The sequence below is a fragment of the Tursiops truncatus genome, chromosome 1 (genome assembly GCF_011762595.2).
Source record: "Tursiops truncatus isolate mTurTru1 chromosome 1, mTurTru1.mat.Y, whole genome shotgun sequence".
Taxonomy (NCBI): domain Eukaryota; kingdom Metazoa; phylum Chordata; class Mammalia; order Artiodactyla; family Delphinidae; genus Tursiops; species Tursiops truncatus.
Window position 1 is genome coordinate 44,220,728 of NC_047034.1, and position 15,565 is coordinate 44,236,292.

Below are 15,565 nucleotides of genomic sequence, written 5' to 3' on the forward strand. Positions count from 1 at the left end.
GCATGGCCTCTCTAGTCTCACAGAGGAACCTCCATTAGCAGAGAGGCTTCCTAAAATCATAATAAGGCCACAGACACCCCAAAACACACCACCAGACGTGGACCTGCCCACCAGAAAGACAAGATCCAGCCTCATCCACCAGAACACAGGCACTAGTTCCCTCCACCAGGAAGCCTACACAACCCACTGAACCAACCTTAGCCACTGGCGACAGACACCAAAATCAACAGGAACTACGAACCTGCAGCCTGCAAAAAGGAGACCCCAAACACAGTAAGATAAACAAAATGAGAAGACAGAAAAACACACAGCAGATGAAGGAGCAAGGTAAAAACCCACCAGACCTAACAAATGAAGAGGAAATAGGCAGTCTACCTGAAAAAGAATTCAGAATAATGATAGTAAAGATGATCCAAAATCTTAGAAATAGAATAGACAAAATGCAAGAAACATTTAACAAGGACCTAGAAGAACTAAAGATGAAACAAACAATGATGAACAACACAATAAATGAAATGAAAAATACTCTAGAAGGGATCAATAGCAGAATAACTGAGGCAGAAGAACGGATAAGTGACCTGGAAGATAAAATAGTGGAAATAACTACTGCAGAGCAGAATAAAGAAAACAGAATGAAAAGAACTGAGGACAGTCTCAGAGACCTCTGGGACAACATTAAACGCACCAACATTCGAATTATAGGGGTCCCTGAAGAAGAAGAGAAAAAGAAAGGGACCGAGAAAATAATTGAAGAGATTACAGTTGAAAACTTCCCTAATATGGGAAAGGAAATAGTTAATCAAGTCCAGGAAGCACAGAGAGTCCCATACAGGAGAAATCCAAGGAGAAACATGCTAAGACACATATTAGGCAAACTGTCAAATATTAAATAAAAAGAAAACATATTAAAATCAGCAAGGGAAAAACAACAAATAACACACAAGGGAAACCCCATAAGGTTAACCGCTGATCTTTCAGCAGAAACTCTGCAAGCCAGAAGGGACTGGCAGGACATATTTAAAGTGATGAAGGAGGAAAAACCTACAACTAAGATTACTGTACCCAGCAAGGACCTCATTCAGACTTGATGGAGAAATTAAAACCTTTACAGACAAGCAAAAGCTGAGAGAGTTCAGCACCACCAAAGCAGATTTACAACAAATGATAAAGGAACTTCTCTAGGCAAGAAACACAAGAGAAGGAAAAGACCTACAATAACAAACCCAAAACAATTTAGAAAATGGGAATAGGAACATACATATCGATAACTACCTTCAATGTAAATGGATTAAATGCTCCCACCAAAAGACACAGACTGGCTGAATGGATACAAAAACAAGACCCGTATATATGCTGTCTACAAGAGACCCACTTCAGACCTAGGGACACATACAGACTGAAAGTGAGGGAATGGAAAAAGACATTCCATTCAAATGGAAATCAAAAGAAAGCTGGAGTAGCAATTCTCATATCAGACAAAATAGACTTTAAAATAAAGACTGTTACAAGAGACAAGGACACTACATAATGATCAAGGGATGGAACCAAGAAGACATAACAATTGTAAATATTTATGCACCCAACATAGGACAATACATAAGACAAATACTAACAGCCATAAAAGGGGAGATCGACAGTAACACATTCATAGTACGGGACATTAACACCCCACTTTCACCAATGGACAGATTATCCAAAATGAAAATAAATAAGGAAACACAAGCTTTAAATGATTCATTAAACAAGATGGACTTAATTGATATTTATAGGACATTCCATCCAAAAACAACAGAATACACATTTTTTTCAAGTGCTCATGGAACTATCTCCAGGACAGATCATATCTTGGGTCACAAATCAAGCCTTGGTAAATTTAAGAAAATTGAAATTGCATCAACTATCTTTTCTGACCACAACACTATAAGATTAGATATCAATTACAGGAAAAGATCTGTAAAAAATACAAACACATGGAGGCTGAACAATACACTACTTAATAACGAAGTGATCACTGAAGAAATCATAGAGGAAATAAAAAATACCTAGAAACAAATGACAATGGAGACATGACGACCCAAAACCTATGGGATGCAGCAGAAGCAGTTCTAAGAGGGAAATTTATAGCAATACAATCCTACCATAAGAAACAGGAAACATCTCAAATAAACAACCTAACCTTGCAGCTAAACCAATTAGAGAAAGAAAAGAAAAACCCCAAAGTTAGCAGAAGGAAAGAAATCGTAAAAATCAGATCAGAAATAAATGAAAAAGAAATGAAAACAACGATAGCAAAGATCAATAAAACTAAAAGCTGGTTTTTTGAGAAGCTAAACAAAATTGATAAACCATTAACCAGACTCGTCAAGAAAAAAAGGGAGAAGACTCAGATCAATAGAATTAAAAATGAAAAAGAAGTAACAACTGACACTGCAGAAATACAAAGGATCATGAGAGATTACTACAAGCAACTCTATGCCAATAAAATGGACAACCTGGAAGAAATGGACAAATTCTTAGAAATGTACAATCTACCAAGAGTGAACCAGGAAGAAACAGAAAATATGAACAGAGCAATCACAAGCACTGAAACTGAAACTGTGATTAAAAATCTTCCAACAAACAAAAGCCCAGGACCAGATGGCTTCACAGGTGAATTCTATCAAACATTTAGAGAAGAGCTAACACCTATCCTTCTCAAACTCTTCCAAAATATAGCAGAGGGAGGAACACTCCCAAATTCATTCTACGAAGCCACCATCACCCTGATACCAAAACCAGACAAAGATATCACAAGGAAAGAAAACTACAGGCCAATATCACTGATGAACATAGATGCAAAAATCCTCAACAAAATACTAGCAAACATAATCCAACAGCACATTAAAAGGATCATACACCATGATCAAGTAGGGTTTATTCCAGGAATGCAAGCATTCTTCAATATACACTAATCAACGTGATACACCATATTAACAAATTGAAGGAGAAAAACCATATGATCATCTCAATAGATGCAGAGAAAGCTTTCGACAAAATTCAACACCCACTTATGACAAAAACACTGCAGAAAGTAGGCATAGGGGAAACTTTCCTCAACATAATAAAGGCCATATATGACAAACCCACAGACAACATCGTCCTCAATGGTGAAAAACTGAAAGCATTTCCATTAAGATCAGGAACAAGGCAAGGTTGCCCACTCTCACCACTCTTATTCAACATAGTTTTGGAACTTGTAGCCACAGCAAGCAGAGAAGAAAAAGAAATAAAAGGAATCCAACTCGGAAAAGAAGAAATAAAGCTGTCACTGTTTGCAGATGACATGATACTCTCCATACAAAATCCTAAAGATGCTACCAGAAAACTACTAGAGGTAATCAATGAATTTGGTAAAGTTGCGGGACACAAAATTAATGCACAGAAATCTCTTGCATTCCTATACACTAATGATGAAAAATCTGAAAGTGAAATCAAGAAAACACTCCCATTTACCACTGCAACATAAAAATAAAATATCTAGGAATAAACCTACCTAAGGAGACAAAAGACCTGTATGCAGAAAATTATAAGACACTGATGAAAGAAATTAAAGATGATACAAATAGATGGGAGAGATATACCATGTTCTTGGATTGGAAGAATCAACATTGTGAAAATGACTCTACTACCCAAAAGAATCTACAGATTCAATGCAATCCCTATCAAACTACCAGTGGCATTTTTCACAGAGCTAGAACAAAAAATTTCACAATTTGTATGGAAACAAAAAAGACCCCAAAAAGCCAAAGCAATCTTGAGAATGAAAAATGGAGCTGGAGGAATCAGGCTCCCAGACTTCAAACTATACTACAAAGCTACAGTAATCAAGACAGTATGGTACTGGCACAAAAACAGAACTATAGATCAATGGAACAGGATAGAAATCCCAGAGATAAACCCACACATATGGTCACCTTATCTTTGATAAAGGAGGCAAGAATATATAGTGCAGACAAGACAGCCTCTTCAATAAGTGGTGCTGGGAAAAATGTACAGGTACATGTAAAAGTATGAAATTAGAACACTCCCTAACACCATACACAAAAATAAACTGAAAATGGATTAAAGACCTACATGTAAGGCCAGAAACTTTCAAACTCTTAGAGGAAAACATAGGCAGAACGCTCTATGACATAAATCACAGCAAGATCCTTTTTGACCCACCTCCTAGAGAAATGGAAATAAAGACAAAAACAAATGGGACCTAATGAAACTTCAAAGCTTATGCTCAGCAAAGGAAACCATAAAGAAGACCAAAAGATAACCCTCAGAATGGGAGAAAATATTTGCAAATGAAGCAACTGACAAAGGATTAATTTGCAAAGTTTACAAGCAGCTCATACAGCTCAATAACAAAAAAACAAACAACCCAATCCAAAAATGGGCAGAAGACCTAAATAGACATTTCTCCAAAGAAGATATACAGACTGCCAACAAACACATGAAAGAATGCTCAACATCATTAATCATTAGAGAAATGGAAATCAAAACCACAATGAGATATCATCTCACACCAGTCAGAGTGGCCATCATCAAAAAATCTAGAAACAATAAATGCTGGAGATGGTGTGGAGAAAAGGGAACACTCTTGCACTGTTGGTGGGAATGTAAATTGATAGAGCTACTGTGGAGAACAGTATGGAGGTTCCTTAAAAAAGTAAAAGTAGAACTACCATATGACTCAGCAATCCCACTACTGGGCATATACCCTGAGAAAACCATAATTCAAAAAGTCATGTACCAAAATGTTCATTGCAGGTCTATTTACAATAACCAGGACATGGAAGCAACCTAAGTGTCCATCAACAGATGAATGGATAAAGAAGATGTGGCGTATATATACAATGGAATATTACTCAGCCATAAAATGAAACGAAATTGAGTTATTTGTAGTGCGGTAGATGGACCTAGAGTCTGTCATACGGAGTGAAGTAAGTCAGAAAGAGAAAAACAAATACCGTATGCACACATATATGTATGGAATCTTAAAAAAAAAAAAAGGTTATGAAGTACCTAGGGTTTAGATGGGAGTAAAGACACAGACCTACTAGAGCATGGACTTGAGGATATGGGGAGGGGGAAGGGTAAGCTGTGACAAAGTGAGAGTGTGGCATGGACATATATACACTACCAAACGTAAAATAGATAGCTAGTGGGAAGCAGCCACAGAGCACAGGGAGATCAGCTTGGTGCTTTGTGACCACCTACAGGGGTGGGATAGGGAGGGTGGGAGGGAGGGAGACGCAAGAGGGACGAGATATGGGAACATATGTATATGTATAACTGATTCACTTGGTTATAAAGCAGAAAGTAACACACCATTGTAAAGCAGTTGTACTCCAATAAAGATGTTAAAAAAAAAAAAAAGACACTTCCCAACTCCTTTTATAAAGCCAGCATTACTCTGATACTAAAACCAAGAAAATCACAAGATAACAACAGACCAATATCTTCTACAAATATTGGTGTAAAAACCCTCAATAAAATTGTAGCAACTGCTATCCATCAACATATAAAAAAAAATATCACCATGACGAAGTGGGATTTATTCCATGAATGCAAGGTTGGTTCAACATCCAAAAATTAATTAATGGAATACATCATATCAGAATTTAATAAGTGAAAAGCATATGCTCACCTCATTAGACACAGAAAAAGCATTTGGCAAGATCAACACTTTTCATCATAAAATCATTCATCAAACTATGAATTGAAAGGAACTTCCTCCATATGTGAAAGAACATCTATGAAAAAACCCACATCTAACATCATACTTAATGGTAACAGAAAGGATGCTGTGTTCCTTAATTAGGAAAAAATAAGGATTTTTGTTCCCATTACCTCTATCCATCATTATAAGAGACCTTCCAGCCAGGGCAATTAGGCAAGAAAAACAAATAAAAGGCATATCCATTGGGAAGAAAAAGAAGTAAAATTATCTCTATTTGAAGATGACATGATCTTATATATATAAACAATTCCATGGAATCCACTAAAAAGTAAACTGACAAATGCAGCAAGATTTCAGGATACAATATCAGTTAAAAACTTCACTGTATTTTTATACAAAAAAAAAAAAAAGATACGGTTACATCTGACTGATAGATATTTGCCTTTTCAGCATGCCTACATCCTATAAACCTTTTCATGTAATTCCTTTCTCTCACTCTGCCAAATGGGCCTTCTTGATTTTCAGGGATATTTTATTTCTAAGGCAACCTTAAACCTTTGGAAAGTCCAATGGTATCTCAGTATTTCAACAATGCGAGAATATTCGTTTTGGTCTTCTTATAGCACTTAGGAAGCCTATCCTTTGAGATAAGTACCCTTAGTATTATCCACCATTTCTTGGGACTCCAATAAACTCTTTTATTTTTGCAGTACGCGGGCCTCTCAGTGTTGTGACCTCTCCCGTTGAGGAGCACAGGCTCCGGATGCGCAGGCCCAGCGGCCATGGCTCACGGGCCCAGCTGCTCTGCAGCATGTGGGTCTTCCCGGACCGGGACACGAAGCCGTGTCCCCTACATCGGCAGGCGGACTCTCAACCACTGCGCCACCAGGGAAGCCCTCCAAGAAACTCTTTTTAAGGTCCATGAGTTCTAGAATTCTGACTTTGTTCCTTCTGAATTTTTGCATCACTTACAATATCTAGCCATATTTCACGACTGACTTGAATTATGGTAGTTGAACTTACCCTAATCTTTTTTCTTGAGCTGAATTTGCCCTATTTTACTGTCTACACTCATGTTCTCCATATTTCCATCTGTGAAAGAACAGCCTCCAATTGTGTATTTCTATTAGATATTCAGTTTCTACCCCACCGTCATTTTTCCGCTTGGAATCTCAGCCTGGCTTTCCCACTCTTCCATGCCCCTTTACCCCTCAAGCCCAGGACTACTATACGGCTGTGTAGACTATTTCCTTTTACAAGGGAGCCTGGAAGATGGCAATCAGAGACTAAAATCCAGCATGAACTTTGGTGTAGAGCTGCACCAACGAGGGGGAAAAAAGCGCACTTTTCCCATTAATTCCTCTCAGAGTTGGTGCTATTTTGTAATTTGAGGGCTCAGAGTGACACCTTTCTTCAATTTGTGGAAAGTCTGTAAATGTGGTCCTGCCAAAGTCTAACTTAGTTGCTTACCTGGGCATGCTTGTATATTGCATCTGGATACCTGAGTAGCATCTCCTAGGCAGGGGCGACCACTTTTGGATGGTACTGGATTGTTACACTGTCGTTTTCGAGTCTTTTCACCTCCTCCACAAGAGGTAGAACACCAGCTCCAACTATGCCAGTTTCCCCAACTTCCATCCACTATGAACAAGAATAGAATGGTCAATATTAACAAATAGGTTTTAAAACCTACACCTAGGGTAACTCTGCCTATACAACTTCCATTTTAAGATCTGAAATGATGGGCTACTACAATGAGCACTAAAGAAATGCTTTACTTGTTCTACTGCCAGGAGTCGGGAAGCTCACCAGGACATATGTCAGTGTTGCATCTCTGGATCTGGGAGTCTGGGCCCCCACAAGCTCTTCCTCCATTGGAGGGACGAGGGTTATCACATGTGCGGTATCGCCGCATCTGCCCCCCATTACACGTCCGGCTGCACATTCCCCAGCCACTCCAAGGACTCCAGTTACCATGAGCTACAACACAGAACCATTGGAGAAGTGCTAAAGAATGACATTCATCCAAAAAATATGGAAAGACTCTCTCCAGGAACTGAAAAGAAACACACAAATCTATAAATAAGCAAATTCCAAAGGCAGGGGGTTTGGTTGTTGGTTTGAGTAGAAACAGAATACATTCCAGTGACTGTGCAATTCCATTTAACCTACATTTACTGAGCGTTAGAGTTTTCTAGGAGCTGGAGGATAGGAATGAGAAAAGATCTCTGAGGAGTCCAGCTATAACATTCAGGATACAGTGAGTTCAAATACTGCTATGGTCTAAAATTCTAGCTTGGTGACTAAATTAAGGCAGAGAGCCACCTGTCTGCCTCCATAAAAGAATCAACATCATTACCAGTTAGCGTGGAAGGGTGCCCTAGTCCCTGCCCTCTGCAGCTGGTCCTGTAGAGCACGTGAAACAGGACATAGCCCCTGCCCATATAAATCAGTGGCATCTATGGTATTAGACAAAGCAGCAACCATGCAACATTTTGATATCCTAAACCAGAGGAAGACAAATGAAGTAACAGACTATATTATAACTTTAAGGACTTGAGTCCATAATGAAACTTAAGAAAGTATAATGCTGACTCACTATTTCCAACACTCACTTGGACAAGAGTCACTATTGCAAAAATCACTCTGCACATCACTCCCTTCACACTTGTTGCCTCCATACTGGGGAACAGGATCAGAGCAGTCCCTTGTTCGTTGTCTGGCGCCTCCTCCACAGGACACAGTGCAGGTACTCCAACTGGTCCAAGTGGCCCACTTGCCATCAACTGGGTTAAAGAAAAATGTATATGCTCTGTTACTACTTAAAAATGACCAAGTTAAACGCTGGGCATTGATAGGTTGAGTGATACTCTTATTGACAATGATTCTTATTGAAATATTCCCTAGATCAGAGATAGATGTTATTTTATTAAGGGTACAAACATTGTATTTATCTTACCTGGACAGTATCTTTCATGGCAAACTTGCATCTGTGTTTCTGCTCCATTACAGTAGGATCCATCAAACGATGGTGGTGGGTTATTGCACAGTCTTGTTCTTGTTTGGGTACCCTTCCCACAACTTATGCTGCATGTACCCCAAGGCTGCCAAGTACTCCATGCTCCATGAACTGCAAACATCCCAAGAGACAGAGTTTCAAGTCACAGAACCATGTTTGTTAAAAGAAACAAAATTATACAAATAAATAACTCAGTAATGAGTTAAATTAGCCCAGAATCTAAAATAACTGAAATTGAACCAAAGGAAAAGTAACAAATGATGTTCTTCCTTTCCCATCTGGTTAGATTTTCATAAGAATTAGTGTCTATCAGGAAATTCAGAAGGATACCTAGAGCCAAAATAAATGCTTTAAATTATTCAAAGGGACTATTTTATTCTTTTTTTTTTTTTTTTTTTTTTTTTTTTGCGGTACGCGGGCCTCTCACAGTTGTGGCCTCTCTCGTTGCAGAGCACAGGCTCCGGACGCGCAGGCTCAGTGGCCATGGCTCACGGGCCCAGCCGCTCCACGGCATGTGGGATCTTCCCGCACTGGGGCACGAACCCGTGTCCGCTGCATCGGCAGGCGGACTCTCAAAACACTGCACCACCAGGGAAGCCCAAAGGGGCTATTTTAAATTAAGGCGAGACAAGGGGAAGATGGTGGAAGAGTAAGACGCGGAGATTACCTTCCTCCCCACAGATACACCAGAAATACATCTACACGTGGAACAACTCCTACAGACACCAACTGAATGCTGGCAGAAGAACTCAGACCTCCCAAAAGGCAAGAAACTCCCCACGTACCTGGGTAGGGCAAAAGAAAAAACAGAGACAAAAGGATAGGAACGGGATCTGCACCAGTGGGAGGGAGCCGTGAAGGAGGAAAGGTTTACACACACGAGGAGCCCCTTCGTGGGCAGAGACTACGGGTGGCGGAGGGGGAAAGCTTCGGAGCGGCGGAGGTGAGCGCAGCAACAGAGGTGCGGAGGGCAAAGCAGAGAGATTCCTACACAGAGGATAGGTGCCGAACGGCACTCACCAGCCCGAGAGGCTTGTCTGCTCACCCGCCGGGGTGGGCGGGGCTGGGAGTTGAAGCTCGGGCTTCGGTCGGAGCGCCTGGAGAGGACTGGGGTTGGCGGCGTGAGCACAGCCTGAAGGGGTTAGTGCACCACGGCTAGCCGGGAGGGAGTCCGGGGAAAAGTCTGGACCTGCTGAAGAGGCAAGAGACTTTTTCTTCCCTCTTGGTTTCCTGGTGCGCGAGGAGAGGGGATTAAGCGCGCTGCTTAAAGGAGCTCCAGAGACGGGCGCAAGCCGCGGCTAAAAGTGCGGACCCCAGAGACAGGCATGAGACGCTAAGGCTGCTGCTGCCGCCACCAAGAAGCCTGTGTGCGAGCACAGGTCACTATCCACACCCCCTTCCGGGGAGCCTGTGCAGCCACCACTGCCAGAGTCCTGGGATCCAGGGACAACTTCCCCGGGAGAACGCACGGCGCGCCTCAGGCTGGTGCAACGTCATGGTGGCCTCTGCCGCCGCAGGCCCGGCCCGCACTGCGCGCCCCTACCTCCCCGCCGGCCTGAGTGAGCCAGAGCCCCCGAATCAGCTGCTGCTTTAACCCCGTCCTATCTGAGCGAAGAACAAACGCCCTCCAGAGACCTACACGCAGAGGCGGGGCCAAAACAAAGCTGAACCCCAGAAGTTGTGCGAACAAAGAAGAGAAAGGGAAATCTCTCCCAGCAGCCTCAGAAGGAGCAGATTAAATCTCCACAATCAACTTGATGTACCTGCATCTGTGGAATACATGAATAGACAACGAGTCATCCCAAATAGAGGAGGTGGACTTTGAGAGCAACATTTATGATTTTTCCCCCTTTTCCTCTTTTTGTGAGTGTGTATGTGTATGCTTCTGTGTGAGATTTTGTCTGTATAGCTTTGCTTCCACCATTTGTCCTAGGGTTCTATCCATCCGTTTTTTTAAATTTGTTTTCTTAATAATTATTTTTTATTTTAATAACATTTTATCTTACTTTATCTAATTTTACTTTATCTTCTTTCTTTCTTTTTACCTTCCTTCCCTCCTTCCTGCTTCCTTCCTTCCTTCCTTCCTTTCTTCTAGTAATTCTTTCTTTCTACTTTTTCTCCCTTTTATTCTGAGCCATGTGGATGAAAGGCTCTTGGTGCTGCAGCCAGGAGTCAGTGTTCTGCCTCTGAGGTGGGAGAGCCAACTTCAGGACACTGGTCCACAAGAGACCTCCCAGCTCCACATAAGATCAAACGGCAAAAATCTCCCAGAGATCTCCATCTCAACACCACCACCCAGCTCCACTCAACGACCAGCAAGCTACAGTGCTGGACATCCTATGCCAAACAACTAGCAAGACAGGAACACAACCCCACCCATTAGCAGAGAGCCTGCCTAAAATCATAATAAGTCTACAGACACCCCAAAACACACCATCAGACGTGGACCTGCCCACCAGAAAGACAAGATCCAGCCTCATCCACCAGAACACAGGCACTAGTCCCCTCCACCAGGAAGCCTACACAACCCACTGAACCAACCTTAGCCACTGGGGACAGACACCAAAATCAACGGGAACTATGAACCTGCAGCCTGCAAAAAGGAGACCACAAACACAGTGAAATAAGCAAAATGAGAAGACAGAAAAACACACAGCAGATGAAGGAGCAAGATAAAAACCCACCAGACCTAACAAATGAAGAGGAAATAGGAAGTCTACTTGAAAAAGAATTCAGAATAATGATAGTAAAGATGATCCAAAATCTTGCCAATAGAATAGACAAAATGCAAGAAGCATTTAACAGGGACCTAGAGGGGCTAAAGATGACACAAGCAACGATGAACAACACAGTAAATGAAATTAAAAATACTCTAGAAGGGATCAATAGCAGAATAACTGAGGTAGAAGAATGGATAAGTGACCTGGAGGATAAAATAGTGGAAATAACTACTGCAGAGCAGAATAAAGAAAATAGAATGAAAAGAACTGAGGACAGTCTCAGGGACCTCTGGGACAACATTAAACGCACCAACATTCGAATTATAGGGGTCCCTGAAGAAGAAGACAAAAAGAAAGGGACTGAGAAAATATTTGAAGAGATTATAGTTGAAAACTTCCCTAATATGGGAAAGGAAATAGTTAATCAAGTCCAGGAAGCACAGAGAGTCCCATACAGGATAAATCCAAAGAGAAATACGCCAAGACACATATTAATCAAACTGTCAAAAATTAAATACAAAGAAAGCATATTAAAAGCAGCAAGGGAAAAACAACAAATAACACACAAGGGAATCCCCATAAGGTTAACAGCTGATCTTTCAGCAGAAACTCTGCAAGCCAGAAGGGACTGGAAGGACATATTTAAAGTGATGAAGGAGAAACACCAGCAACCAAGATTACTGTACCCAGCAAGGATCTCATTCAGATTTAATGGAGAAATTAAAACCTTTACAGACAAGCAAAAGCTGAGACAGTTCAGCACCACCAAAGTAGATTTACAACAAAGGCTAAAGGAACTTCTCTAGGCAAGAAACACAAGGAAAAGACCTACAATAACAAACCCAAAACCATTAAGAAAATGGGAATAGGAACATACATATCGATAATAACCTTCAATGTAAATGGACTAAATGCTCCCACCAAAAGACCCAGATGGGCTGAATGGATACAAAACCAAGAACCATATATATGTTGTCTACAAGAGACCTACTTCAGACCTAGAGTCACATACAGACTGAAAGTAAGGGGATGGAAAAAGGTATTTCATGCAAATGGAAACCAAAAGAAAGCTGGAGTAGCAATTCTCATATCAGACAAAATAGACTTTACAATAAAGACTATTAGAAGAGACAAAGAAGGACACTACATAATGATCAAGGGATCGATCCAAGAAGAAGATTAACAATTGTAAATATTTATGCACCCAACATAGGAGCACCTCAATACATAAGGCAAATACTAACAGCCATAAAAGATGAAAGCGACAGTAACAAATTCATAGTAGGGGACTTTAACACCCCACTTTCAGCAATGGACAGATTATCCAAAATGAAAATAAATAAGGAAACAAAAGCTTTAAATGATACATTTAACAAGATGGACTTAATTGATATTTATAGGACATTTCATCCAAAAACAACAGAATACACATTTTTCTCAAGTGCTCATGGAACATTCTCCAGGACAGATTATATCTTGGGTCACAAATCAAGCCTTGGTAAATTTAAGAAAACTGAAATTGTATCAAGTATCTTTTCCAACCACAACGCTATGAGACTATATATCAATTACAGGAAAAGATCTGTAAAAAATACAAACACATGGAGGCTAAACAATACACTACTTAATAACGAAGTGATCACTGAAGAAATCAAAGAGGAAATTAAAAAATACCTAGAAACAAATGACAATGGAGACATGACGACGCAAAACCTATGGGATGCAGCAGAAGCAGTTCTAAGAGGGAAGTTTATAGCAATAGAAGCCTACCTTAAGAAACAGGAAACATCTTGAATAAACAACATAACCTTGCACCTAAAGCAATTAGAGAAAAAAAACCAAAAAAACCCCAAAGCTAGCAGAAGGAAAGAAATCATAAAAATCAGATCAGAAATAAATGAAAAAGAAATGAAGGAAACGATAGCAAAGATCAATAAAACTAAAAGCTGGTTCTTTGAGAAGATAAAGAAAATTGATAAACCATTAGCCAGACTCATCAAGAAAAAAAGGGAGAAGACTCAAATCAATAGAATTAGAAATGAAAAAGGAGAAGTAACAACTGACACTGCAGAAATACAAAAGATCATGAGCGATTACTACAAGCAACTCTATGCCAATAAAATGGACAACCTGGAAGAAATGGACAAATTCTTAGAAATGCACAACCTGCCAAGACTGAATCAGGAAGAAATAGAAAATAAGAAGAGACCAATCACAAGCAGTGAAATTGAAACGGTGATTAAAAATCTTCCAACAAACAAAGGCCCAGGACCAGATGGCTTCACAGGGAAAGTCTATCCAACATTTAGAGAAGAGCTAACACCTATCCTTCTGAAACTCTTCCAAAATATAGCAGAGGGAGGAACACTCCCAAACTCAGTCTACGAGGCAACCATCACCTTGATACCAAAACCAGACAAGGATGTAACAATGAAAGAAAACTACAGGCCAATATCACTGATGAACATAGATGCAAAAATCCTCAACAAAATACTAGCAAACAGAATCCAACAGCACATTAAAAGGATCATACACCATGATCAGTGGGGTTTATTCCAGGAATGCAAGCATTCTTCAGTATATGCAAATCAATCAACGTGATACACCATATTAAGAAATTGAAGGAGAAAAACCATATGATCATCTCAATAGATGCAGAGAAAGCTTTCGACAAAATTCAACACCCATTTATGATAGAAACCCTCCAGTAGCCGTAAAGGGAACTTTCCTCAACATAATAAAGTCCATATATGACAAACCCACAGCCAACATCGTCCTCAGTGGTGAAAAACTGAAAACATTTCCACTAAGATCAGGAACAAGACAAGGTTGCCCACTCTCACCACTCTTATTCAACATAGTTTTGGAAGTTTTACCACATCAATCAGAGAAGAAAAGGAAATAAAAGGAATCCAACTCGGAAAAGAAGAAATAAAGCCGTCACTGTTTGCAGATGACATGATACTCTACATAGAGAATCCTAAAGATGCTACCGGAAAACTACTAGAGCTAATCAATGAATTTGGTAAAATAGCAGGATACAAAATTAATGCACAGAAATCTCTGGCATTCCTATACACTAATGATGAGAAATCTGAAAGTAAAATCAAGAAAACACTCCCATTTACTATTGCAACAAAAAGAATAAAATATCTAGGAATAAACCTACCTAAGGAGACAAAAGACCTGTATGCAGAAAATTATAAGACACTGATGAAAGAAATTAAAGATGATACAAATAGATGGAGAGATATACCATGTTCTTGGATTGGAAGAATCAACATTGTGAAAATGACTCTACTACCCAAAAGAATCTACAGATTCAATGCAATCCCTATCAAACTACCAGTGGCATTTTTCACAGAGCTAGAACAAAAAATTTCAGAATTTGTATGGAAACAAAAAAGACCCCAAAAAGCCAAAGCAATATTGAGAACGAAAAATGGAGCTGGACGAATCAGGCTCCCTGACTGCAGACTATATTGCAAAGCTACAGTAATCAAGACAGTATGGTACTGGCACAAAAACAGAAAGATAGATCAATGGAACAGGATAGAAATCCCAGAGATAAACCCACGCACATATGGTTACCTTATTTTTGATAAAGGAGGCAGGAATGTACAGTGAAGAAAGGACAACCTCTTCAATAAGTCTTACTGGGAAAACTGGACAGGTACATGTAAAAGTATGAGATTAGATCACTTCCTAACATCATACACAAAAATAAGCTCAAAATGGATTAAAGGCCTAAATGTAAGGCCAGAAACTATCAAACTCTTAGAGGAAAACATAGGCAGGACACTCTATGACATAAATCAGAGCAAGATCCTTTTTGACCCACCTCCCAGATAAATGGAAATAAAAACAAAAATAAACAAATGGGACCTAATGAAACTTCAAATCTTTTGCACAGGAAAGGAATCCATAAATAAGACCAAAAGACAACCCTCAGAGTGGGAGAAAATATTTGCAAATGAAGCAAGTGACAAAGGATTAATCTCCAAAATTTATAAGCAGTTCATGCAGCTCAATAACAAAAAAACAAACAACCCAATCCAAAAATGGGCAGAAGACCTAAATAGACATTTCTTCAAAGAAGATATACAGACTGCCAAC

The 15,565-nt window shown here is 39.9% G+C and overlaps 1 protein-coding gene across 1 annotated transcript in view; it reads right to left on the reverse strand.

Annotated features, from left to right (window-relative positions):
- HMCN1 (hemicentin 1) overlaps nucleotides 1-15,565 on the reverse strand; it is a 522,545-nt gene that overhangs the window by 62,768 nt on the left and 444,212 nt on the right. Inside the window, exons 90-93 of the mRNA XM_033853373.2 lie at nucleotides 8,670-8,840; nucleotides 8,326-8,496; nucleotides 7,520-7,690; nucleotides 7,181-7,351 (exon numbers count right to left, since the gene is read on the reverse strand). Of these exons, the coding sequence (XP_033709264.1) occupies nucleotides 7,181-7,351; nucleotides 7,520-7,690; nucleotides 8,326-8,496; nucleotides 8,670-8,840 (684 nt within the window). The remainder of the gene's footprint in view (nucleotides 1-7,180; nucleotides 7,352-7,519; nucleotides 7,691-8,325; nucleotides 8,497-8,669; nucleotides 8,841-15,565) is intronic.